This window comes from Herpailurus yagouaroundi, unplaced genomic scaffold, assembly GCF_014898765.1.
Source record: "Herpailurus yagouaroundi ecotype Mexico unplaced genomic scaffold, PumYag 28, whole genome shotgun sequence".
Classification (NCBI taxonomy): Eukaryota; Metazoa; Chordata; class Mammalia; order Carnivora; family Felidae; genus Herpailurus; species Herpailurus yagouaroundi.
The window spans coordinates 2,797,924-2,825,570 of NW_024412376.1; the positions used below are offsets into that span (position 1 = coordinate 2,797,924).

The window sequence follows — 27,647 nt, forward strand, 5'->3', positions numbered from 1 at the left end:
TTGGCCTGGAGGCTGCCGGCGCGCAGGGGCCGGTGGCGGGAGGCGGCCCCGACCTGTGGCCGGCCGGGGCGAGGCGGCGCACGCGGGAGCGCGGGGAGGAGGCCGGGCGCGCGGGGCCCTCGCCGAGGCCGTGTCCCCTCGCGCCGGAGGACAGTCCCTCCCAGCGGGTTCTGCTGCGGGGGGCGCCTCGCTGCCCCTCGCGGGGACCCACCCGCACCCGCGGGGATGCCACGGCCCTGGCCTCGGCCGGAGAAGCGGCCCCCTCGCCCTCCACACATCTGACCCCTCAACCTTAGAAACACTAGTGCCCGGAGGTCCAGAGCCAGCGGGAAATGAATGGGGACGAGAGCAATGTTGTGTGCTGGGGAGCCCCTGCTTTCCCTGTACCCTGTCATCCTCCGACCTCCCGGGTGGCTGTGTAACATCCTTGTTTTGGCAATGGGGAAATTGAGGTCTGGGAACTTGTGTGAGGCATAGCATCAAGTGGCAGAGTGGGGCTCACGCCAGGTCTTCCCAACATCAGGGTCCACTCTGGCTGCTCACACATCACTGCATCACCCAGGCTGTAAGGTCGGCCTTAGGAAGTGCCCAGGAATGGGCAGGGTTCTTCCCAAGGCCTGGCCGTTGTGTTGGGAGATTATAAGGGAACCAGGAGCCCCTGCTTGCACATTTTATTTCCTTAATGACACCTTTAATATGTTCATTCTATCTTTGCCAATGGCAGTCTATCTGACTGGGGCTCCTGGAGACAGTTTGTGAGGCTTTACCAGCACAACTTTTTGGAAAGAAAAATGAAAAACTTAATGAAAACACACACTGTGGTCCAGGGTTCACTTCTGATGCTCCTAGTCAGGCCCAGGGTTCACATCGGATGCTCTGTAGTCAGTGGGATAAAGGCAGGGGCCACACAGGTGTGCGCACTGGCTGGTGCTGCCTTTTCTTCCTGAGAGGCCTAACAGGGGCCTAGGACTAGCCAGGTGCTGAGTAAGAAAGAACTGTCAGATGTGGAGGGCAATCCCCGAATACGAGCAGACAGCTCTGCATCTGGAACTTGGCCTCCCTTAGTCTTCTGGATGTGCTGCAGCAACCCCAGGAAAGGATCTAGAATCTGTTCCCAGGAGTCCTGACAGTGGCCTTGTTAAAGAAAACTGCATTTTGCTCAAACAAAACCCCTGGGGAACGATCCGTTATCTATATTATCTTATCAATGTTTACTGATAGTAGCTCAGTTTCCATTCATCTTTTTAGACATGAATGTTGTACTAAAAGGCCTTGAGAAAGTAATTCATGATTTGTTCTGGGGAACCTTGGGCCAACTCCAGCCCCAGGGAAGGTATAAAGAGGCCATGGGACTCTCTTACTTAACCTGAAACTCCACTTTGCTTGGCCTCTGGTGTTTTTGAAGCCCTCACTGCTCATGTGTTACAGGCATGCTGACATTTAGCAGTGTGCTTCCGGCCTCTCCCTCCCAGGACACTGGAGCCCCCTCGGCTACTTATCTATTGCTATATTCGTATCACCCCACTCAGGAAGTGCAAGTTTAATAATAGTCTGGGTGTCTCAGGTAACCAAGGGTTCACCTCCCTTTTCCGAGCAGCCCTTGATGAGAACTCGAGTCCCTTCCTTTCCCCTCCATTACTTCCTCTGAAGTGAGGGCCAAAGTGGGCTCTGAGTGCAGGTGGAAGGCTTCTTTCCTCCAAAGCTAAACTTGAGAGGAACATTATGAGCACTAAAAATGATTGGCCCATGGGGCAGTATAGCACAGGGGTGAAGAGAAAGACCTTAGAGTGTGGCTACTTGGATTCAACCCCTGGCCAAGCCATGTATTAGCTGTGTGACTCTGGATAAGTTACTTAACTTCTCTGTGACTCAATCACCTCACCTGTGCAAAGGAGACAATAAGTACACCTGCCTCATGGGATTATTGGGAGGAGCAAATGAATTAGTTTATGTAAAGTGTCTAAAATGTAGTAAGGCCTTTAGAAAGGCAAACTTACTTTGTTATGAAAGGAAGTTCGGGGACATCACATGGATTAACCAGCATGGATGTGGGCTGAGGGCACAACAAAAACCCCTTCCTGCCCTCAATGCAGGCATGAGCAATTTTCTCACAGGTAAAATTAGCTTGAAATGAAACTCAAGATGAGGAAGGGGTGAAGACACAAGCAGGCAGGTTTAGCGGGGTGCTCAGAGTTCCTCGGTGGTGATGGTGGGTTCAGGGCCCTTGTGGACTGGTTTTCTGGAACACGGTGAACAGCTTCTGCTAGGTCCTGTATCTAGTTCCCTCGAACAGAGAGGTCTCTCCGAGGCTGCCCCACATCCCAGGGAGAGGTGGGACTTGGGGAGAGCCAGGAATCGTGCTCCAATTTATCAGAGCTCAGAGACAGTCTGGTTAGTATTTGGTCATTATCGCCATCATTATTTTCCTGGTTAGTATTTACACTGATAAACATTCTAAATGGATCGTGTTGGATTCATTTGACTCTTTTTTTCTGCCCTATTGGATTACACACACTGTTCCTGGATGCACCAGGAAATTGCACCTGGGACAGGTCATTGAATCGGAGGTAATTGAATTAGATGGATGAGCAGCGTGGGCTCAGAAGAACAAGATGGTGAGAATGGGCCTCATATTCCGACCCAGGGTCATTTACTCTATAGGTTAAATATTCTCTGGCACCTGGGAAGTGTTCACTGAATGCTAGTGGAATGAATTAGTGAGTACGTGCATGCATGCATGAATGACCCCTTTATAACTCTGTCATTTGTTTTTCAAATCATGAGGGCAGGGACCTATATTCTTATTTTTTATTCTATTTCTCTTTGCCCTAGCAGAATCCTGGACTTGAAATAGGACCTCAGCAAATATATTGTACAATTAAACTGAGTGATACACAGAGGGAGTGACACCATTATCTAGAATTCACCTGTAAGATACCCTGAGGATCCTGCTAATGTCCTGACTACTCTATGCCAGAGAAGACCAAACAGAAAATGAAAAGGCCTTAGCAATTGAACTTCACCTCTAACTGTATAGGTGACTTTAGCCAGTCACTTTATTCTCACCTTTGGTTTTATTATCCCCGAAAGGAAGGACTGGGACTAGATGATCCCATCCTAGAGGCCTGTCTTGGCCTTAACACAGCCCTCAGGATTAGAGCTGGGGCCTGCGTGGGACCCTTCCCCTGCCATGGATTAACTGTTTGATTGGCCAAGGCATGTGGTTCCTTCCAGTCCCTACAATCTGTCAGGGCTGCCTGGACAACCCCTCAGGCTTGAGATTGCTGAGAGTGCATCTCGGGATCAAGGGCAGTGGAAGGGTGTGGGCTTTCATCAGGGAGTCCTGGGCTGAATCCCCGACAGTTAATTGCAGAACTTGGGCAAGTTATTAACCTTTCCAAACCTCAGCTTCATTACCTCTTAAATGGGGATGATAATTATACATACCTCACCGGTTGTGATAAGGATGGAAAGATGCCCTGTTGATAAGACGCCAGCTCAATGACCGGTGTTAATGCTATAATTTCACTATTATGTCACACAAGCTATACAAACTACTTCACCTTCCTCAGCCTCGTCTGGATTGGGCTTCCCTTCCCCTCTATTTATCTGCTTCTCTGTCTGTAATAAATATTCTGCCTCACTTCCCAGAGCCAGTACTCTGAACAAACAGTGTCATTAGTGATATTGCATTGCTCTTACCCATCATGCTCAGGTTTTCATCCCAAGTCCTGTTATTCTGCTGCAGAAGATAGTTTGGGGAGGTGGGCTAGGTGGGAGACGTGTCTCTCAAACATTCTCATTCTTAGGGAGTAATTTAGTATTTTTCCTAATAGTTGAATCCAGACAGACTTTCTGATTCAGCAGGCACAAGTAGACTTCTCTCTGAGCTTTTAAACCTTGAGTCTGATTTCTCTGGGAATCCAGCTTATGGGGAGCCAACAGAACGATCCTCACTTCTGAAATATTTCCCCTACCACAGATGCCTAGCCGAGGAACCCTGGGGACATTAGGTGCCTTGTGTTTTAGGCCAAGGAAGATCTTGGCCTAGTAGACCATGCTTTGAAGGATTTCCAAAGAGGTATAAGATTTGGTCCCTGTCCCCAAGAAGCAAAAAATTTGGCTGGGGAGACAGAGAAAGATATATTTAAAATACATTTTTAAAATACAAAACCAAACTCCTGGGGCACTTGGTGGCCCAGTTGGTTAAACGTCTGACCTCAGCTCACATCACGATCTCAGTTTGTGAGTTTGAGCCCCACACCGGGCTATCTGCTGTCAGCACAGAGCCCGCCTCAAATCCTCTGCCCACCACTGCCCCCCTCCCCCCATCTCTGTCTCTCTCTCTCTCTCTCTCTCAAAAATAAATAAACAAAAATTTTTTTTTAAATCAAGCTTCTATTTATAGATTTAAAGGTGGTAAATATTGAGCATCCAAGGACAGCATCATAGAGGAGATAGGAGCTGATTTGGACCAGAATTGGAATTAGCAAACGAGAGTGTCAAAGGGCTTCAGGGTCCCACGAATAATCTGGGTGTAGGCCTGGAGGCTGACAGCCTGGGAATGCCATGGGAAGACAGAGGAGAGAAGAGCAAGGGGCTCTTCTGCTGGCTATGTCGGGGGACTGTGAAATCCAAGCGTGTGTATGTTGTGAGTAGGTGAACACAGAACTTGGGTTTGAGCTTATATAAGGGGGTAGGGTGGGGGCCTGTGGGGTCCTGGAATGTGGGAGGGTTGGCAGGAAATGGCGAGGCAGGGGTGGAGTGGGGTTGGCTGAGGGTCAGAGAAAGGAAGCAAGTCCTGGAGGCCTGAGGAGGCAAGATGGGAGGGACGGGGACAGTCCCCCAGGGTGGAGGACCAGACCTATGGTGAAGGTAGTGTCTGTAAGGGTGGAGAGTCTTTTCTGCCATGGGTGAACTGTTTAATTGGCTAAGACATAGAGCCCTGATTTGGGGAGAGGATCAAGGTTTCATTGTAGAATATTGTGTGAGATGGTATTTAGGGTGAGCTTCAGTAGTGTGTGTATCAGTGCGCTGTGGCTGCTGTAACAAATCACCATAGACTTGCTGGCTTGAGACAGGTGTTTCTTCTCTGGAAGCGAGAAGTCTGAAGTCAAGCTGACACAAGGCCATCCTCCTTCTGGAAACTTTCGGGGGAAATTGCCTCTTCTAGCTTCAGCCCGTTGGTGGCTTCCTTGGCTTGTGGCCACACCATTCTGACATCTGCTTCAGTCTTTCCATCAAGTTTTCTTGTGGGTGTGTGTGTCTCCTCTTGTATCTTTTAGAAGGATACTTGTCAGTAGATTTAGGGCCAACCTAGGTAATCTAGAACAGTCTTATCTCAAGACCCATAACTTCATTGCATCTTCATAGCCTCTTTTTCCAAATAAGGTGACATTTCCAGGTTCCAGAGATTAGGGCACAGACATATCTGTTGGGGCCACCGTTCAATCCACTACAGCATGTGCTCTGAGGAGGGAGCATGAAGGAAGGATACAGAGTACCCCCAAATGGAGAGGAAACCATGAGGTGTGGGTGGGTCTTCTGGAGGACTGGCACCACGTGCTTCATGGATGGCCTGTCATGTGACAACACTTACACAATAAACTCGACCTGAGTGTGCACCGTGTGCCAAGCACAGAGCTCAGCACTTGTGCTGATGGGATAATTATAATAATCTATAATAATCCATATTATTTCCTTTCAGCTTCACAGCAAAGGTATGAGAGAGGCTGTTGGGCTCCTGCTCTGAGCCAGCCCCTCACCCTGACAGAGCTCTTGCTCTGCACTTGTCTGCACTCGCTGACTTTATTTGATTGTCCTCACCTCTCATGCTCTCTGGCTGTCATTCATCTTTAACACAAACAAATGTTCTGGTGGCGGGGTCTTGTGTGTGGGGTAGGTGGCCGGGCGACGGCTATGGCGGGGAACTGCTGTACTCTCACACAGGAGAGCTCCTGAGAGACACCTGACAGCTAAAGCCCACGTTAAGTTGACAGCAGAAAAGGAGGTCGAGCTCATAGATTTCAGAGCCAGGCTGTGCTTCTTACCTGTCCTGTGACTTGGCCCAAGTCACTTCCGTTCTCTGTGCCTCGGTTCCTCGTCTGTAAAATGGGGACCACAATACCCGTTACTTCTTGGGGTTTTCAAAAATGATGATTAAATGCATGTCGAGGTGGGTTTGTAAACGTATATTAAGTGTGAAGTGCTGGGAGTGGTTCTTAGCGCAGGATAAGTGCTATGTGCTGTATACTTAACCAAAACCACCGAAGAGTGCCGAAATGCATGTGTTAGGTTCCTGTGATGCCAGCATCTGTGGCTCCCTGGGGTCAGGCGCTATGTGATACAGGTTCCTCTGTGAGGACGAGGAGCCCTTGGGAACACAGGCAGTGCTGAGCCTTCGATGTTGGAACCAGGTCTCTCTCAAAGACTGGTCTGTCCTAGGTCCTAGCCAGGAGTGCTTGCTTGTAAGGATACCAAAGAGAAGGGACGGTCGCCTCGAAGGCAGCCTCACGTTCCAGATCTGAGAGCATTCCAGACAGGGACTCTAGGCCCATCTTACAGCTGGGTGCCATGGTGGGCACCAGGGTGCCGTAACAGGAGGGTGCAGTGAACTTGGCCCTTCTCGCAGCCCTGGGCTTGAATGGGATCTTCAGGTTGTTACCACAGGGCATGCTCACAGCCGGCTGTTTTTCCTCACAGGCCGATGCGGCTACCAGCTTTCTGAGAGCAGCAAGATCGGGTAACTTGGACAAAGCTTTGGATCACCTGCGGAATGGCGTAGACATTAACACCTGTAACCAGGTAAGTGGGATGGGGGCAAGCACGTGGTCTCTGGAGAGAGGCTCTTGTCTGATGCCATTTTCTGACAGCTTTAATCTGCCTCTATTAACCTTTTCCCAGTGGCCATAAAATTCCCCAAAGGCTTCGCCTGCTGAAGGCCCTGACCTTGGTGTTCACATCCCAGATGCAGTCCAGGGCCCTACAGAGAAGGACCTGATGCCTGAACAGTGTGGGCCGGGCCCAGCCTCCATCCCCTGCTGCCTCTTCCCTCAGAAGTTGCCTTGGTCCCTGCTGTGGTCTTAGAACATGTGGCCTTTGAAAAGGGGCAGGAGGAAGGGCCTTTGAAGGATGTTGTATCAGTGGTGACATTCAATCTCCTTTGTCCACTAGCAGCCTTTGTGGGTTCTCGCTGAGCTTAGAAGGAAATAGTGATGACGCCTCCCTTGCTCTGTCAGGTGTTGATAAAAGCGAGTCTGGCTCAGGCTGAGAGCCAACGTGGCTTGAATGAATTCTCTGGAGGTTCCCAGTGCTATGCAATGGGTTCGGTTTCAGGATGGGGTAGTATGGAAACTTAATGCGTTCAGGACAGATTAGAGGGCCAAAAATCAGGTTTTGGGCCAAATATTTAGGAATTGACTGAACAGAGAAGAAAGTATGGTCTAGAAAGAGAACAGGGGTACAGCTTGGGTGTGTGGATTGGATGACTTTGGTGTGGTTTGTCTGGTTTGGCCAGCCAATTAAGTTGTTGGGGTACATGTGCTAATTCAGTTTCTAATGTAGAATAAATATATCAGTTATATATATATATATATATATATATATATATATATATATATATTACCATTTTAACCATTAAATTGTTTTTAATTGTGGTGAAATACACATAACATAGAATTGACCATGTTAACCATTTTTAAATGTACAGTTCAGTGGAACTGAGTGCGTTCACCTTGTGGTATAACCATGACCACCATCCATCCCCAGAACTCTCTTCATCTTGCAGAACAGAAACTCTGTATCTGTTAAACAGTAGCTTCCCATCCCTGCCTCCCCCAGACCCTCGCAGCCATGAATCTACCTTCTGTCTCTGTGAATTTGACTGCTCTAGGTCCCCCATGGAAGTGGCATCATGTGGTATTTGTCCTTTCATGACTGGCTCATTTGGTTAGTGTCTTCGAGGCTCATCGTGTTGTAGGGGGCTAGAGATGGCTTTTACAGGCCAGCAGGGCCAATTCCCGGGAGGCAGGTTAACTTTCCCAGGCAACGTGCCCGTCTCCCCCTGCCTTCTCAGCCGCTCTTCCCTGTCCCCTCCACCCTGCTTAAAATGCCATGTACCCCTTGCTCTTTCTCTCAGGGCAAGACCGCATTTGGATTCAGTTGGTTTTCTGTGGTATAAATTCATTAGCCACAAGATCGGAGGGGATGCAGCAGGTGGTGTGTGATGGGAAGTAAAAATAGGTGTGATATGGAGCGCCTGGGTGGCTCGATCGGATGAGTGGCCGACTTTGGTTCAGGTCATGACCTCACTGTTCATGAGTTCAAGCCCCACATTGGGCTCTCTGCTGTCAGCACAGACCCCACTTCGGATCCTCTGTCCCCCACCCTTTCCCCGCTAGTTCTCTCTCTATCTCAAAATAAATAAGCAAACAAACAAAACAGTGGATGTGCTATGAAGCCCATGGCAGTGAACTTCAGAGGGGAGATGAGTATGTGCCCTGGACTTGAGTCTGTGGATGGGGGAGGGGCAGCAAGCCCTCCCCCTCTTCTCCCATCCCTCCACCAGAGTGTACTGGCACACACTGAGGACATCGGCGGTGACTCTAACCAAACACACAGAGCCCAGGCTTGGCCTTTGGAAAACAGACTGAAACTGCGAACCCATTTCTTTCAAGGGAAGAGGATGTAGGTACAAAAGTGTGGGGGCAGGGAGCACATCCTGGGATCAGAGTGGCTCAGGAGAGGGGGCCCCTGTTTCAACACCGCACCCTGGAAACAGCTGTAGCTGTGTTGTCCCAGCCCTTCCCCTCCCCTCCCATGGCCGAGGGGATTGCTCTCTCTCCCCACCTGGAAAGTTCTGAGGCTTTCTCTGTTCTGGCTGCAGCAGCAGAAACACAGAGGAGGGTTTCTCCGCAGTGCAGTCCTGCCTGAGGAGCACCAAACCTTCAGAGACCTTCCAAGGGTTAAGATGCCAGCTCTCAGAGGAATCTAGCTAGCAGAAATGGGGACAACTGGATGCTCATCAGCCTTGAGCCAGGGCTCATTTTCGGTGTGAAATTGGAAGATTTTGATGACACCCAGGAAATGGCCTTGTCCTGATTGGTCTCCTGCTGGTGAGGCCCTGGGCGTAACTGGCCTGTGCCCCTGCTGTCTCTTCTCAGAGTGCCTCCTGGGTTCATCTTGGGCTCGGAGAGCAGCCAGCCCTGAGGCATTATTGCACTTTACGGACACTATTTCAGATGGGCTCAGTGCCAGTGACAGGTAGCGCTTAGCCCCGTGAGGACGGAAGAGAAGGTCTAGTCTCAGACTGGTGTCTGCAGTCCTGGCTGTGCCCAGCCTCCCTGTTTCAAAGAGGAACCAGCTGCAGGCATGGAAGTGAATGTCAGAGAGGAGAAAAGGGGAGGATTCGTGGTCCTGCAAAAGCCCCTCTTGGCTGGCTTGTCCCCAGGGCTCCTTTCCTCGCTGCCCACATCCTGGACCCAGTAGGTCTTTGTCTCCTGCTGTGTGGCTGCCGCAGAGGCAGGAGGTGCAGACAGTGGTCTCTGGGAAGTGCCTGTGCTGCCAGCCTCGTTCTGGCTTTAGCAGGCAGTTCGGCCTGTGCTCCTGAGTAAAGGACAGGGAGCGGGGGAAGGATAATAGTGGCCGAACTGCCACCCTCATTAAACACATTAGTACAGCTATGGGGACAGTGCTGTTGCTTTATATTGTGCACAGGGACAGCGTCGTGATGGGACTAGAGCATTCTTCTCCTCAAAACATGCATTCATTGTTTTGAGATGATAAAACAGGCTCTTGTCCTGGGGTCATGGCTTGAGGATATGCTTTTGCTTGAATCTTTTGAGCCGGTGGACTGTGATAGCAGTAATTCATCCAATGCTAATTCTTATATAAGTAACACACTTTCAAACAGTATGTTTTGTGGAAAGAAGTGCTGCTCGCCATAATAGGAAGTAATTACGCTAAGTAGTGTAAAAAGAAGAACTGGCTTATGTAAGAGACATCTGAGTATTCAGGGCAGTTTCCTTAATGCATGGATTACATCTCCTAATTTGTATCATCATCATCATTATATTTCTAGAAAAGAGCAAATTCACACGTAAGGGCACTCATGTGTGCACACACACACCAGTATCTTGAGATGAAGGCCTGATTCTTTCACTTATCCAAGCATTTAGACCCATGTGGCCAGTGTCTTCCTGTACCTCTCTACATGTGTACAGGAGTGCCAGGCTTTAGAGATTTAATAGTACAAAAAAAAAAAAAAAGCCCTAGTCCTCATTTTCTCTGAATTGTAGTCTACTGGTAGAGCTATTAATCAAACAATCACATAAATAGACAGGTGTGTTCAGAACTGTGGAGGAATAGGATTTTTTTGAGACTAGACCTAAAGTTGGAAGTCAGAGAAGACTACCATGAGGAAGAGAAAGTTGACTAAGGGATGAGTAGAAGTTAATGATGTGAAGGATCGTAGTGCTCCTCTGTAGAGAACAGCCTGTGCAAAGTCCCTGAGGCAGGAAAAAACGTGGAAAGTTTAAGGAAGGCCAGAGTGGCTGCAGCGCAGAGGCAGGAGGGTCCAGATGAGGCTGGAGAGGTGACATTGGGATTGTGGTGGACCTTATAGGCAGGGGCAATAATCATAATAGCCAACAACTGGGACAGCGGGTCCCAGGGCCGGAGCAGTGTGTGTGTGTGTGTGTGTGTGTGTGTGTGTGTGTGTGTGTGTTAGCCTGCTGTGCCATGCTATAGTTGCTGATTGAGGAGAAGAATCTGGGGGAAGGGACAGAGTGGCCAGAGCAGCAGTGGTGGGAGGTACTTAAGAGCTTGAGACAATGGCTAGTGGAGGTATTTCAGCTAGTTGAGAGGAATGGAGGTATTTCAGCTTTTTAACAACCCGGACAGCCGTTTCTGCACGTCCTGGGAGAATGTCCACCCTGCTTACAGAAGCCAGGTTAAGGATTCTGATATTTATCCCAAGAGCAGAGGGAAGCAAGCCACAGATTCAAGCACAGGGGTGACGTGATCAGAGGTGTGCTTTGAAGGATCACACTGGCTACTGTATAGAAGACAGATGGAAGGGCCCAGGGATGGAGTGGGGAGGCTGGTCATGAGACTGTCACACCCTTCTGGGAGAGAAATGTGAATAGCTGCGATAAGGGTCAGGGCTGCAGAGACGGAACAAAGTGAGCAGGCCTGGGCAGTGAATGGTGTGGGCGAAAGCAGGGAAGGAGACTTGGAGAATGACCCTCAGATGCCTGCCTTGTGCAGGGGCTGAAGGGCGGCCCTGCTCACGGAGACCAGGAACACTGGGGTGGCCTCAGTGCATGGAAATAGGGCGAGGACACAAGGTCAGGGCTGTGCGGAGATCCTGCTGAGGAGTCTTTAAGGAGTCTGAGTGAAGATATATAGTAAGCAATTGGATATTTAAGCCTGGAGCTCAGATAAGAGATCCAACCCAAAGATAGCTATTTGGAAGTCATTCAGCCTTCGAGGAAGTCAAATTCTGGCGTTGGCTGATGTGAACAGGGACAGGGAGACATGTTGAATATAATCCCACCAGAGTCTTTGTGGGGGTTATTCCATGTGTGTTTGTTAAACACCTACTTTGTTCCAGGTGCTATTCTAGGCACTTGAACACGATAGACAAACTAGACAAAGTCTGTGCTCTTGTGACATTTATATGCTGGTTAAAAAGAGTCACTAAGCAAGAAAATGAACAAATGTAGAATGTCTGCTAATGAGAGGTACCATGGAGGAGAAAAGTAAAGGTGCCTGTTTTAGATAGGGTCATTAAGGAAGGCCTCGCTGAGGAGATGATTTTTGAGAGATTTAAAAGAAGGAGGAGAGAGTCACGTGGTTTCTGGGAAGAGCAATCCTGGAAGAGGGGCAAAGAGGTACAAAGGCCCTGGGGGCAAGAGTAAGCTTGGTGTCTGGGGAACAGCAAAGACTGAATCTTGAAGGGCTTGAGGCCATCGTGAGGACTTGGATTTTACTCCAAGGATGATGGGAAGCCATTGGAAGCTATTACATGAGAGACCCTCAATCCGATTTAGGTTTTTAAATGATCACCCTGGCTCCTGGGTGGAGAATAGACTTGAGGCACAGAGACCAAAGCAGGGAGGCTGGCCGGGAGTCCCATGCAATGAACAGGTGGATCCACATGGTGGCTTGGAATAAGGGGAAGACAGGGGAGGTGTTGAAGCCAGAGGACTTGCCTCCCTAGCCTTGTGGAGTGTTGTTGCCCTGGTTTGTGGTCTCAGTGCATCAGCACAGGGGCCTGTAAGAGCCAGGGCCCACCTGCTCAGCCTAGGATCATGTGCCAATGTCAGTTTCATATGTCCAATTTCCAGAATTATTACTTACAGCAAGGCAAAACATTTTATTATAGAGGCCATAGCAATTACAAAACATCTTTTCTGGAATGAACTAATTGACTTTACATATTTACCAGTTAGCCAAATAAAAAGAAAACAAGAGGAGAGCGAGTAAGAGTCTGTGTTCTCCTGAATTCCTAGAATTGTTGGGTGAACATAGATGTACCACTGGGAACCACAAGCTGTAATTCCATAGGCAAAAAGCCTCACTGTTTGAGTTTTCTCTTCTGTTCTTATAACTCTAACAAACACTGGCTCCGTTGGCCTTCCTGATAGGAGAGAAAGTTACTTGAGACCACAGGAGAAAGTTTCACACCCAAAAGAGAAGCCTTGTTGTCCACAGCCCTGGCATAAGACAGCGAAGAGAGGTTTCCGGGAGCATTAGAGACAGCCTCTGTCCCCTTGACCTATTTTATTTATCCCTGCGGTACTTAGTAACACCAGACTTACTATGCATCTACATGTCTCTTCATTTTTGCCTGTTTTCTCCACTAAAATGTAGGTACTCAAGGGGAGAGGACTTTGATTTACTTGGTGCTCCTTATCAAGATTCTGCCTGGAGTATAGTATGTGCTCTATAAATTCAGCCAGTAGATGTTAAATCTGCTGTGTCCAGCAATGATTCAACCTATATATTTGACACTGAGCCCATCTGACTGCTGTCACTTTTAAGAGCATTGTGAAATAGCCGTTCTTAGGGATAATGACTCCCTTGCACGATGATGGTTCAGATGCTGGCACCAGCCTCAACAGTTAAGTGTGTGGCGATATTTGCTGAAGGATCAGAAGCAAGACCGTCTGAATGATCACGAAAACATAAACAAGTTCTGGTTCCCAAACACAGCCAACAAAAGCATGTGAAATCATGCTAGTTCCATTGGTGTTCTCTGAATTCCCACATGTACCTTCCACATGTACAAGGCGATGTCCCATCGCTGCCGGGTACTGGTTTATCATGAAGGTAAAGGGTTTTAGGCGTTTCAAATAAATGGAGCACCTGTACCAATAGTTTCTGCTACAGAGTGATCGCTTCTACAGTAGCCACATGCCAAGTCTTTTGATCAGGATTTGTTGGACTCTGGTGATCGTGGTGATTACTACCTTTCTAAACTAAAGGGCCTTAGAGCTAGAAGGAGGTCATGGCATTCAGCTCTCATTTTGTAACTCAGAAAGCTGGGGTCCAGAGGTTGCCTGGAACATCTTCTGGGCTTTAGGAGTTTCGATTCGGTGAGTTGGTGGTAAGAAGACAGCCTGAAGTTTCTCTGCAACTTCATTGATTCCACAAACATGTATTGAGCACTTACAACGAGCCAAGTTCCTTGCTGGAGGCTAAATTCATTCATCCCCTTCTGTCGAAGAACTCAGAGGCAGGTAAAGAAGTCCAGCTTGTGAATAGAAGGTTATGAATTCAGGTCCTAGGTGCCAGCCCCAGAACAAGCACAGGATGTTTTCACTGTTATTCATGCACTGAGCAAACCTTTATTGAGCTTCTCTAACATGCCAGGGGCTGGCTTCTCAAAGGTGAGTGAGTCCCTGTGACTGCTGTCATTGTTGCCTCTGGTCTGGGGCAGAGACTAAAGTGCCAATGAGTTGGGGCGCCTGGGTGGCTCAGTCGGTTGTGTCCAACTTTTGATTTCGTCTCAGGCCATGATCTCACAGGTTTGTGAGACTGAGCCCCGCGTCAGGCTGTGCACTGACTGTGCAGAGCCTGCTTGGGACTCCCTCTCCCTCTCTCTCTGCCCCTTCCCCACTTGTACTTTCTCACTTTTTCTCAAAATAAATAAATAAACTTAAGACCAATGAGTGAAAGAAAGGCTTCGAAGAAAGCGTAGGAGTTTGCCAGGTAGAGAAGTGGAACGGGCAGTTGCAGTGTGAAGGAACAGCCAGGCGGCGGCAGGAGCGGTGGGGGGCACAGGGCAGCAGGGAGATCGGTGATGTTGGGGTAAATGAAATGAAAGAAGGCGAGGGTGGTGGTCTGTCAGGCCAAGGGGGTTACGTCTAGATCAGTGTAGATACAGAGTCTGTTACTTTTCTCTGTCATCTTTTTCTTGCATTCAACTCCACAGTCCCCTAATGCTGTGAGTAATCACCCCCAGTTCACACAGAGAGCCTTCCCATATGATGGTATGGGAATATCCAGCCTCTTAAAACTTGCCGCCAGGTTGCGGCTCTGGAGTAGCAATGAAGAAAGGAAGAGAATATATGATCACAGCCCCCACATGGGGAAGTGGTGTTCCACAGTGTGTGGTTGAGCAAGAGAAGCAACCTGATTCCCCTATTCCTTCTAGAAAAGGCATTCGTGAAAGACAGGACTTGAAAACCCCACTCTCTGAGTTAATTTAAACAGCTGAATTCGCTTTGCATCTCAGCAGAAAGAAGCTATTTGATGTGCATCTGGGTAATTCTAATGACTAATTTGTAGTTTTAAAGTCAGTTGATTATCTGTCATGAGTCAGAGTGACCTACAGTGTTGAAGAATCCCGGATCCCAGCTCTGCTGTGTCTTTGCTTTCCCTAGCCCTTTCCAACCCACGACCTCACTTCTCCCTTGTGGGGTGGGCAGAGAGACAAAGAGGTGGGGAGTCTTCCTGGACTAGGGCCAGGGTCTCCCAGCTCCCAGCCCCGGTATCTGCCCTTGCGCTCCCCATGTGGAGCTGAGCCGTTCAGCAGGGCTGGCTACTCCTCTGGGGAGACCTTCCCTGTGCTGGTTTCATTTTTAGTTTCCCTTTAGTTAAGGAAGAGTTAACCGACCAGTGACATTAACAGGTATATCTCTGGGATCCTAGAGACTAGGAAAACGGTGAATGGCATCATTAAGAATGATCTAGAACGTATTTTAAGGAAAGTACACCCCCAAGCTCCACTTTAGGCTTTGATTGCCGTAGATTTATGACGTGAAAAACAGTTGCGATATTCTTAGTCTTGAGAAACTGAGAGAAAAATGACAGCTCTGTGTGTGTGTCAGGTTGCATGGGGCGTTCGATTCCACAAACCCTACGGAGCACACGCAATGGCCAAGGCCCCATGCTGGGACCTGTGATCCAAAGGCAGGGAAACATCAGACCTCAGAATGTCCCACTTTGAGAGACACAGACACAAGAGCAGATAAAGGCAATTCCATGGGATGAGGGCTTTGATAGATTATTGTCCAGTGCCTTAGGAACGTGGCTTATTGAACAATTCATTTCTGAAGGGTTGGAAACAGGGCATGGTGTGGCAAAGAGAAAGGGACAGGGTAAGTCACAGAGGAAAATGACATTTGATCTGGGCCTCGAAGGAGGATTTGCCTCTCTGGTTATTACAGGAAATGCTAAATACAATCCCAGTTCTTTCTCATTGGAATAGACTATGCATGTGAATTTGCCTGGGATTATTCTCCTTTGATTATGAACTTTTTACTATAAATGTTTATGTTGTTTTTGACAACTCGTATCCCTGATTTTCATTGTGGTGTGATTTTTAATTTAGCAATACAATGAGTTCAGGGTAGCTGTTTCAAAATTTATGCTATACAGAAATATGTGAAGCCTTCTGTGAGGCTCCCCCCCATTTCCCCACCTCCCCCCCAATCACTGTGAACAGTTAGGTGTGAATCCTGTCATTCCTTTCTCTGTGCATCTCCCTACATGCATATCTTAACTGTTTTCTGAGAGCTGTTACATTGTTTTACTGCAGAATTGCGAGTTAAGAGGAAGCCAGGGCATCAGAGCAATTCTACCATTTTGAAAATATGTAGACTGAGGCCTGAGAAGTGAGGTGACACACCAGGAGGACAGTTTAGGCCTTCAACTCCTTCTTCAGTGCTCTGTCCTCTGACCTTCCCACCTGCCCTGCCTCCCCGCCCCCCCCCCCCCCACCACTGCCCTGTTTTGGAAGGTCTGGCTCTTTTTAACTTTTTAAAGGAATGCCAAGGTCTCTGGCATAGAAATTCTTTCTAGTCCACAGTAGATATTCTTAGCTACTGAGCTGAATTGCAGAGTCCCTTTCTCTCATTAACTTGAGCTCACACTTCCTCCTCCAGGCTCCCAGAGGGCCTTCAGCCCCTGCAGCGGATCTGCTGCGGAGCCACAGGGCTGCTCAGCGCGGGGGCTGTTTGCCTTGTGTCCCGGGAGTAGAGAGAAGGTGATCTGGGTTGACTCATCTCCTTGCAAGGCTCTGAGTAGTGTGGGTTTCTTTCTTTTCTTTTTCTTTCCATTTTTTTTTTAAAGATAATGAAAACCATTCAAGTGTTTTCCCTCCTCATGAATACCTATTTCACTGGATCACAGCTACCTGGGAGGAGAGCTAAATCTAGGCTGTAATGAAGCAGAGGAGGGGAAAGTGCTCAGAGCCAGTCTTGTTCCTTTCCATCTGTGCCACCTCTTTCTGAGTGTGCACCAGCCCTCAGTTTCTACTCCTAGTCTATCTTCCCTGTCCCGGGACAAGGACAGGTTGACAAAGGACATGGGAGTGATTTTCTACCAGGCTTATGGCAGTTGCTTCAGCCCTCTTTGGCTTCTGATTGATTACATTCCAGGATCCTATATTTTTAGCAGACCTTTCCCACCAAGCAGTCTTTTGGGAGCCATTCAATATCTGGGTTAGACAGAGGCATCAGGTGGGGTGGCCCTGCCGGAGGTGATGCCTGCCCTCCGGAAGAGGCTTCCCCATCAGCTGGTTCCCATGTGGGGTTGTCATGGTTTGGCAGCACTCTGGGACTTCCATCTTGGAGTAATCTCAGACCTCCGGTAAAACTTGCACCTCTTGGGTTCTTTAGAAACAGGAGGGTGTCTGTGCTCAGCTTCTAATGCGCCCGCCACCCTCTCCCACCATGGCCAGAGCCCAGAGTTCCCACTGCGCTGGTCCCTCCTCCCACAGCCTTTTTTTCTACCACTACTCCCTCCTACCTCCTGCTTTTCTTTCTGAAATTTTAAATGCTTTTGAACCTGTAAAAAAAAGTTACAAGAACAATACAAAGAACTCTCACATCTCTCTCACCTAGACTCTCTATTACCATTTTACTGCATTTGTTCTTCTTGTCTGTGTCTATCTATAGTATCTACTATATATGACATAATTCCCCATCATCCTAAACATTCCAGTGTGTGCCACCCAATAGTAAGGACACTTTCCCACATAACCACCCTCCAGGCCTTCAAATCAGGAAATCAGCATGGCTGCCACACAACCATCTACAGACTCCATTAAAATTTTGCTGACTGCCCTGATAAGGAGAAATTGGTTTCCCTTTCCCTCACTCTTTTTCTTGCCCTCCTCCCCGCTGCCTTCCTTCCTGACTTTCCCCCAGTCTTCTTCTTTCTCTCCTTCCCTTCCCTCCTGCCCCCAGTCTTCCCCTTCTCTTTCTTTCTCTTTCTCTGTTCTAAGAGTCTTTCCAGACTGTATTTAGATGTCATTTCTCACCAGCCTCCTTCAGTCTGGAATGCTTCTCAAGTCCTTGCCTGTCTTGCATGTTTTCGACAGTTTCCATTCTGTAGTTTGAACCTGTGTCTGCTGGTGTTTCCTTATGGCCAGACCAGGGTGATGCATTGTTGGCAGGAGTACCATAGAAATCATCCTCCCTTTCCATCCCTGGTGATGTTAACCTTGGTCATCTCTTGGTGTCATTGATTTTTCTGTTTGCAGTTGATCAGTATTTTGTGTGTGTGTGGGGGGGGGGCCCCCATATTCTGATATAATGCCAATATCCTGTTCTTCATCAAACTTCCAGCCACCAACCTTGGCATACATTGATACCTTCTACTTGTATCAGCTACCACTATGATGGTTCCAGAGAGTGCTTCTCCGTCTCTGTCATTTCTTCTACATTGATTAGCTGGTATTCTACTAAAGGTTAAGCTTTTCCTCCTCCCCTACTCCCTCACTGATTCTTTCCATTCTTTGTTTATACCTGTTCATACTCATGGGCTCCTATTTTATTTGATGGGTTATATGCCGATACTCTCATGGTTTACTTTGATGTTCAAATCTAAATGAGGCCAGTAGGAGTGCTTTCAATAGGCTGGCCTCTTTGTTCTTTAACATGTCCTCATCATGTCCTTCCTTTCTGGCACCTGTTTGTCCCAGGGTGATTTTGTACTTCCCCTGCCCCAACCTTGGATCAGCCATTTTTCCAAGGTTCCTTTTAGTGGAGGATGGTATTTAGACACCAAAATCTGGTCACTTGATGCACTCATTGCTACTGGTTGTCATGTGTCTGTACCTATACATCTATATCTAGTTCTGCATCTATCTATGTATATATATTTTTAAACCCATGAGATCACATCAGTACTTCCAGGTTTAGTCCAACACCTCTATCTAGCCCTTCCTCTTCCCATGTTTGTAAATCCCTTCAGACAGTCAGGAACATGACTGCCACTAATTCCCATCATCCTCAGTCTGTTCACTTGTTTGCTCAGTGTAACAATCTTCCAATCACTCTAGCAGCCCCCTCCTCTTTCTCAGAGCAGACATGCTGCTATCAGCACATCTGTAAGGCACCCTTCTGGTTCACTGCCCTGCTTCCTCAGACAATGACATCTCTGAGCTGGGAGGGGAGGGAAGGGAAGAGGAAGAGAAGGGAAGGTAAGAAAACTCCCATTCACTTTTGATCTCATTTCTGTTTTGGCTGAAAATTTAATGCAGGCACTTTGGGGAAAGGAATCAAAATTTATAGTGTTCTAGTGATCTTTTTTTGCCAGCAGCTTAATTCATTTCCTCATATAGTCAGACTATAGCAATAGTCACTCCCTCTTTCCCGTTCTACCACCTCTTTTTGGTCCTCATTGTCTCTGCCTTTGGTCTCCATAGTCTGCCTTTCTTTCTTCCCTTACTTGCTTTCTTGTCAGTCTCAGGATTTGGAGTAGAAATGGCAACCATTTCAATCCTTTTTTTCTTTCCACAAGCCCTGTTTAGATTCTTATTTCCTGTTCTGTTTCAGGGCGGCAGACTTGCAAATATATAATGTCAGTTATCTTGCTCCACAAATGGGGACCAATAATAGTGCAAAGAGTACAGGCTTGGTGTTATTTGGAGATTTAAACTTCTGTGACATAGAGTCTGATCCTAATCTCCTCTGGACAGATGTAGCAAAATCATAGAGAACCCAGACTGAATAGGACGGTGGGACATTAAGTATAAAAACCTAAGTGTATGACCATCTATGTATACATCCTTGTCCTTATGGGCAAGATCTTCTGATTAGTTCCTCACTGACCACAAGAGTAAAGTGGAGTGTTACAGGAAGGCAATGTTACATAGAAGTCCCTCTCGCCTACGTCTCTTTTTGTTCTGGGGCCCTCAGACTTCTTGCCTTTCTCTGCCACTGCTCTTGGCTTGTTCTTCCCAAGATTCCAGTCCTTTCCTTCGCCATCAAAACTTTCCCTGGCCAGCGCTCCATTGCCTCTGGGCCTGGCTGGATGGCAGCTAAGTAATCTGATGAGCTGAACTAGTAGGTGTTCATGAATTTTAAAAAAATCATGCTTCCTGGATACTACACATTAGCATGTTAGCTTAAGTCCTCTAGAAACACACTGCTTGGCTCAAAGAAAGAGGATGGGGGACTGAAACAGTAAGTTTCAGAACACATGGTGGGGTGGGGGGAGGGGAGGTGGGCCTCAAAGTCCTCAGGACACAACTTGGGGCTGCCTGCTCTGGAGGGGCAGGGTCTAGCTATGTCTGTGGGTAAAATAAACAGCTGTGAGAAAAGGAGGTAGAAGGGTTGTGTGTCCACATGGGATAGTAAGCAGCCACTTTTGAGATGTTCTTGCAGTTTTAAAGAGATACAAGATCTCAGGACGCCACAGTTTTTCTATTTGAAACCACCTTCTGCATTGGACAGGATAAGAGTTAAATTTCTTGTGACATGTCTACTGTATTTGTACATTTAGAAATCAATTAGTGTAATTGGGGCAATCAGAGATGCTAAACAGAGGAACAATTTACTGAGAACAAATGTCTGGAATTGTGTATTTTGCCAATGGAATTTCTCACAGTTGGTAAAAGAAAAATACTCCAAATTAAATCATTCAAGCTCAATGTGACTTTTTTTTCCCTTTTTCTTCTTGTTAAAAATGTTAAAAGAAACACAGCCTGGCTGAGATCTCCTCTCCCTCCTGTTGGACAGATTGCCTCTCAGAAAAATCCTCTAAGTTGACATTTTACCTGAAAAAAGAGCAAAGGCACATGAAAAACTCCAGGTGTGTGTGCTTGGCATGAATATTTTTTACCAAACAGGATCATAAAAGGGTTGTCTTCTCTATTAGGACCATGTGAAATGAGATCATATGGGGCCGGGTGGTCTTAGAGACTTAGTAAAGGGAGTCTGTAGGATGTAAAAAGCTTCAAAAAACATTGTTCCTACTCCTACAATGAGATAAGCCTGGATAATCTACAAAATTATAATTTGTCCTGAGCCCATCAGAGGGCTGAGACCACACTGTGCAACCAAGTTAACTGAATTCCAAAGAGGGATAAGCCCCTCCAAGGAAAGGACCACCATTTTAGCTGCGGCAGAGTACGGGAGAAAGAAGCAGCACTGTACAAGCCAAATGTTAACAAATTCTTAAAGGTCAGTGTGAACTGCAGTGGGTCTGGAACCACATGCCTCCAATGGGTGCTCATGAGAAATATTGGGGAAAGTCAGGAGACCAGAGAGAGTCTCCCTCAGTGACACAGGAATACAGGAGACACTAGGTGGCTCTGGAGGCAGGGGTAGAGGCAGGAACAGACAGGTAGAGGCAGGAACAGACAGGCAGGGGTAGAGGCAGGAACAGACACCTTCCCTCAGGTGAAGCAAAAACAAACCCTCTCATCTTCAGATAATGGGCAAAAATCCATTCGTTGTGCAGAGGAATTGAAACAAACTACCTCTGCTCCTGGGGAGAGGTAAGAATATTTCCTACATCACAGACCCAGTGGTGCCACAGGAAAGGTAGAGCCCAAACCCCTGAACTCCTGGGGGGAGGGCAGGAGACCATCATCCTGGCCCAGTAACTGTCATGTGCCAATAATGAACAGAGAGGTCTATTACTGCTGAAGGAGGAGCAAGAGACCCCCACCCAAGCCCAAGTATAAAGATATGGTGTGTCTTGCTGCCACAGATGGGAGGGGAAAGAGTACTTACTTAAAACAAGAATCCTACCTTTGAGATCCAGGTGCAAGAGCTTTTGAGGTATTGGTTATAAGACTGGGGCTGGGCCAAGACGAAGGAGAACTTCCCTGCTGCCTCCCTGCCCCATGACAAGGAAAAGCATATTTTTGCTGGGAGGGGGGCAGGAGCATGGAGAGAGACTCCAGCTGAGGTGCAGGCATGCAGGGCTGGCTGAGAGCTGAAGGGAAATCAGGAACTCAGGAATCCCTCCAACACCCCAGCTCCTACTCTAAGCTTAAGGTGACAGCAGCCTCCATCTAGAGGAATTTGAAGGCTGTGGTGCCCTGAAGGTAACAAGACTCAGACCTAAGTCAACTTCTGACTGATTGGCTCAGATCTCCCCACCCCATACTAACAACTTCACAGTAGAGGTAGGTCCACTTGAGGACCTTGAGGCATAAATGCTATTTACTTGAGCCTCTATTGCCTTTCTACACATAATGTCTGGCATTCAATTAAAAATTGCAACACACACACACACACACACACACACACACACACACACACAAGAAAGAAACAAAGCCATTGTCAAGAGGCAAAGCAATAAATAGAACCAGACTCAGAGATGATCAGATGGCCTTTACAATAACTGTGATTAATGTGTTAAAGGATCTCGTAGGGAAAGTGGATAGCATTCATGAGAAGATGAGGAATTAGAGAGATGGAAACTATAAGAAAGAATCAAATGAAATGCTAGAAATTTTAAAAGCCCCAATGTTTTTGGCAGTAAGGCATTTCTTTAATAGAGTCATCAGTAGATTGGGCACAGATGAGGAAGGAATCAAAGAACTTGAAGATAAGTCCATAGAAATGATCAAAATAGACACAGAGAAAAAAGAATAGGCAAAGAAAAAAAGGAACTGAGCAGCCAAGAGCTGTGGGAGAATCTCAGTTAATCGAATGTACATGTAATTGGAGACCAAGAAGGAGGAATCTAAGAAGAGGAGTATGGCAAGCTGGTGTTTTCCCAAGGAAGGCATGTGGTTCAAAAATGGCCACAAGATGGGGCGTCTGGGTGGCTCAGTCAGTTGAGCATCTGACTTTGGCGCAGGTCATGATCTCACAGTTTGTGAGTTCAAGCCCCCTGTTGGGCTCTGTGCTGACAGCTCAGAGCCTGGAGCCTGCTTTGGATTCTGTGTCTCCCTCTCTCTCTGCCCCTCCTCCACTCATGCTCTGTCTTTCTCTCTGTGTCAAAAATAAATAAACATTAAAAAATTTTTTTAAATGGCCACAAGAAGTTATTGCTTTTGCAATCCAGCTTCTAATTTAATTGAGGCATTTATTCTCATACTCTTCTACCCCCTTCTTGCTTATCTTCTACACCCAGTTACTTGGAGTATGAGATACACGTTTTTCTCCATCATCCCCCTCAGCAGTCTGTCTGCCGTTCTGAGTCAAGAGGAGGGGCGTAGCTAAAGTAGTGAAAAGATGCAAGGCAAGATATAGCAGCCTGCCTTTTCCTTTTAGGAAACAACTTACACTTGATGTAACTAAAATAAAACACATGGATCCTGGTTTTGAAGAGCTGGTAGATTATGGCTCATCTCTGTCCATAGTTATAGCTACGAACAAATAGCTCACATAATTTGTACCCCTACCCCCTTTGCATTTGAGCAATAAAAATAAATCTCTTTAAAGACAAAGAGTGTGTCGAGGCGCCTGGTGACTCAGTCAGCTAAGCATCCGACTCTTGATTAGGCTCAGGTCATGATCTCACAGTTTGTGGGTTCAAACCTGAGTCAGGGTGTGTACTGACAGCACAGAGTCTGCTTGGGATTCTCTCTTTCCCTCTCTCTCCACCCTCCCCACTTGCATGAGCTCTCTATCAAAATAAATAAAGCTAATAAAAAAAAAGTGTTAAATATAGTATTTATCCAGGAAACACTCTTTTGAAATACTGGAATTGATCTATATTGGCTAGTAATGTATTTAATAAGACAGTTATACAATTCCTTAGTGTTTATGTGCCATAATTTAGTTTTCAGGCATTCAGTGACTTCAGCTGCTAGATGGTGACCAGCTATCCACCTGCTAAGGCCAGTTGCTGGAGAAAGCTCGCCTCTGTGGGTCTGGGTGTTTGTGCATCTCTTGAATTCAGTGCTTCCTGGAAGATGGAGGAAGGCGCTTGATGAGAAGGGCTGGGAGCATAGTCTCTAAAATGTTAGCTCCTGTGTTTAAAATGTAAATTCAGAGACAGCGTCTCATCTTGCCATTGTCGATGAACTTGTCACCCTGCCTGTGCACAGGCTGCCTTGCAAAGGCCTTTGGGAAGGCCTCATGACCCTCTTGGCAGAGCAACTCCTTTCTCCTCTGTGCTACTTCTAATCTCATGCCTGCCGTTTGGGGCATTTTCACATTATTTTGCATTTATTTTTTAGGCATCTATTTCCTCTAGTAAATTGAGATCTTCAAGGATAAGTGTCTGTGTCTTATTCATCTCTAGTGTGGTGCCAGGTACAGAATAGGTTCCCAGTAAATTTTTCCCAATTGGATTAAGTCAATGCTTGCATTAGGTAACTGCCGTGACTCTTATCTGTACTTGAGACAAATGTTTGGTCCAGCCATGTTCCATATGTGATCTTGTTCTGCGATCAATGCTGGGCCTTCTTGCACATCATATGTGCATGCCGTAGGCACTTTGCACATGACAGCTAGGCCAAGTGGGGCTAGGTTCTGTGGCTCTGATGAGGGCTTTGAGTTCAGATCACCACAATAATAGACTTGGACATAACTTAGGGTGATTATGTTGAAAGCAAACAAACAAAGTAAAAATAGAGTCAGAAAGCTACAAAGCCATAAAGAAGAAAGAGAACATTGAACCAGGATCTGGGGTAGAATCTAAGTAAACCAATTCAAGATACAAATCTATTCAGATGATCCCTTTTATGTGGGATCACCTTATGGGTGATTGTGACTATTAGCTCTAAGCTGCCTGGTAATCAAAAAAAAAAGGGGGAAATGGGGACAGCTGTTAAGTGTCCTGCTCTTGATTTTGGCTCAGGTTATGATCTCATGGTTCATGGGATTGAGCCCCACACTAGGTTCTGTGCTGACAGTGTGGAGCCTGCTTGGGATTCTTTCTCTCTCTCTCTCTCTGCCCCTCCCCTGCTCATGCTCTTTCTCTCTCTCTCAAAATAAATAAACATTTTTTTTTTTTTAAAAAGGAGAAATGTACTTTATCATCTGATAAAAAGAAACATACTAGTTCCTAGGGGCAAAAAGAACAAAACAAAACCCAAATCCTTTTTTGGTGGCGGGGGCAAGGGAGGAATCCAGATTTGTTCTACATGTGGCTGTGCCCTAGAAAGGTTGTGTGACTCTAGCTAGTCATTTGACTACTCTGGACCTTGATTTCCTCAGCATTCGGGGATCTTTGACATCCTTTTCCACTCCAGCATTCCCTGGGCAGACAGTACTTCTGGAATCTCTCTGGATTGCGATCCTGACACTGGGTCCAAAGGGCAGGGACAGCCACCCCAGAGCATTAGCAGTAAACTTACGTGTTTTCCTTGTAGACTTGCCAACTTCCCAGCTTTGAGGTGTTCAGGATCAACGAATGCTCACGGAAAGGTACTTTGCTGCCCAAGTCAGCACTAAAACCACAGCGATCAGCACCGTGCTACCCTGGCTGCTGTCACAGCTGAGTCCCCTGCGGAAAGCTGACTGCAACAGCTGCTGAGATTCCCACAGCCGCAAACACCATCACAGTTCCCGAGTGATCACTCGGGGAACCTTCCAGACACTGCTGGGTTTTTGGGAGGGGATTGCAGACCCCAGTGCTCCGGGAGGGAGGAGGGTGCAGACCTGCCCCAGGGCAGAGCTGAGGACACGGAGCTGAAGGGCGTGGCTCCAGGCTTCCAGAGCCCCAGTCACTGGACGAATTGCTTTTTAGTGAATTTGTGTTTTGTACATTGATTTGAGGGGAACTGGTTTACTGCCACCCAGTGTTCTTCTCCCTCCCCCAGGTTCCTGTTCTAACAGATTGCTGTCTCCCTTTCTGTTATCAAAACTGACTGGGACCCAGTCTTTATCTGATAAGCCCATTCACACCAGGGTGTGAATAATTAACACCACTCTGGACTCTGCATTTAATGGTGTACAAAATCTGCAAGAGGAAAGCATCCAACGGTGATTTCTAGGCATTTGCATGGGGAAATGTTTCGTGAAAGGGCCCTCCCATCACCCCCCACCCACACACACAGCTTGCCAAGGCTGGCAGTGCTAACGTGCAAAGATTTGGCCTACTTTGCTCTGCATGTCTGGGGTGCGGGGAGGGTCTGATTGAATGGAGATTAGGCAAAGTTCCCTTTGGAGCCCACTTTCTCTTTTTTTTCTGAGGCCTCGGGTACCTCTTGTATTTTCCCTGTTCAAGGCTCTGATGTAGAGTTTTAGATACCTTCCATTCTCCCATCATGAGATACCTGTCTTATGTCTCATTATTCCAGTATTTCCGCCTACTGCCTCTGCTAGTTTGAGCAACGCCAACAGAACTCACCTGTTAAGGATTAATGTGCTACCACTCCCAGATGGGATATTTGTATTTTTAATAGGAATTTCCTGATGTTGACTGCGGGGACTCTGGTGCTAACGTGAGCAGCTGTGTCTTTTCCGTGAACATTCGCTGGTCCTGGATGCCCTGACACACAGGGAGAGTGGGGGTTTTGGAGACCCATGGTGGAGCTGTAGAGGTGTTTGGGGAGAAGTCACACCTTCAGGGGCCAAGTGCCTCCATCATGGTAGCAAGGGTCTTTTTTTTATTAGCTAAAGTCTGCAGTGGCTCTGGGGCATCCCCTGAAAGGGAACATGCTAGAACAGAGTTGACTGAAACAGGAGACAGGAAGGAATGGGACAAGAGGGAGGGGTTGCGGGTGGGCAAGGAGGAAGAGAGAAAGAGAACACAAAAGTAGGGCATGGGGAGTGCTGATTGACTAACATCATTTTCCATATGGAGCCAAGATCTGCTCATCACCAGAAGTGAAATGAGTTCCATCATATTGTCAGAATTATTTGTGGTTCTAAGTAGCGCTCTTTGAAGTCAGCTTTTGCCAAAAAGTACTCAGGCATCCAAGTGCAAGGATCGGAAGACAGGACGTGCAAGAATGCAAAGTAAAACCTGAGCTAGGCAGCTTTCTCTCAAACCTCACCAGGTACAGCGTAAACTTTCTGTGGTTGGTGAGAGATCTGCTTCCGTGGACGGATGATTGGGCATGGACAGTGTTGGTTCTTTTATTTTGTTTTTCCCCTACAATTGAACTGTCAGACCAGCTTTGGCCACATTTGAAATGGCAAGGTGGCCATGGGGCTATTTTACTACTGATTCTGATGTCGAAATCTTCTAGCTGGGTGACTGGCAGTATTTAGTTCTCAGAAGACCTCATTTCAGAGTTTGTTATTCTACCAAATATGTGTCTATCCTTACAAATGTCTAGGATGTACTGCTGTTGCCTCTTTGCCTTTACTGATTGCTGCCATGAAAATGAGCTGCATTGGGGGTTGAAGCTATATCACTTCAAGGAAGTGATTACCTAAAGCCTGGCCAAGATCTAAACTTCAAGTAAGGTCACCCACTGGCTCTGTGAGAGTGTCTCCACACTTAATATGGATATGAATCTGGGGAGTGGTGGTCTCGCTCTTGCCCTGTTGTTCTGTCATCTGATGCTTCTATAGAAAAGTGCCCGGAGAGGCTGGGCCGGCCCCGCTCAGGGCCGCCCCTTTTCTTCCCTACTGGCTCTTCACACATCTCTTCACAGGGAAGGGGTGTCTGGAACAGAATGCATAGTCTCCTAACCACACTCTTCCTGCCTCTCTGCTCTTTACAGAATGGGCTGAACGGCTTGCACCTGGCCTCTAAAGAAGGCCATGTGAAGATGGTGGTTGAACTTCTGCACAAAGAAATCATTCTAGAAACGACAACCAAGGTACGTCTCTTAGGGAACGGGGAGCTTTTCATTGATAATTCAAATGTTCAGGTCCCTCGTGTATCATTCCAGACCCTGACATGGAAACCAGCCCTTCGTGAGAGAAAGCCAAGTGTGTTTCTGAATTTCTCTTGTGTTTCCAATCACTTCCTAGTTCTCTGAGTCCCCAAAGTCACCTGAAAGGCAGAGGACCCTGTTTCCACAAAAGTCAGTGGGCTTTTACTTTATT

General features: G+C 47.2%; 1 protein-coding gene across 20 annotated transcripts in view; it reads left to right on the top strand.

Moving 5' to 3' along the window:
* The window catches only part of ANK1 (ankyrin 1), a 219,143-nt gene that overhangs the window by 112,684 nt on the left and 78,812 nt on the right, over window positions 1-27,647 (top strand). For all 20 annotated transcript variants that reach the window (XM_040449509.1, XM_040450033.1, XM_040450117.1 and 17 more), the window contains exons 2-3: window positions 6,703-6,804; window positions 27,320-27,418. In XM_040449509.1, the coding sequence (XP_040305443.1) occupies window positions 6,703-6,804; window positions 27,320-27,418 (201 nt within the window). The remainder of the gene's footprint in view (window positions 1-6,702; window positions 6,805-27,319; window positions 27,419-27,647) is intronic.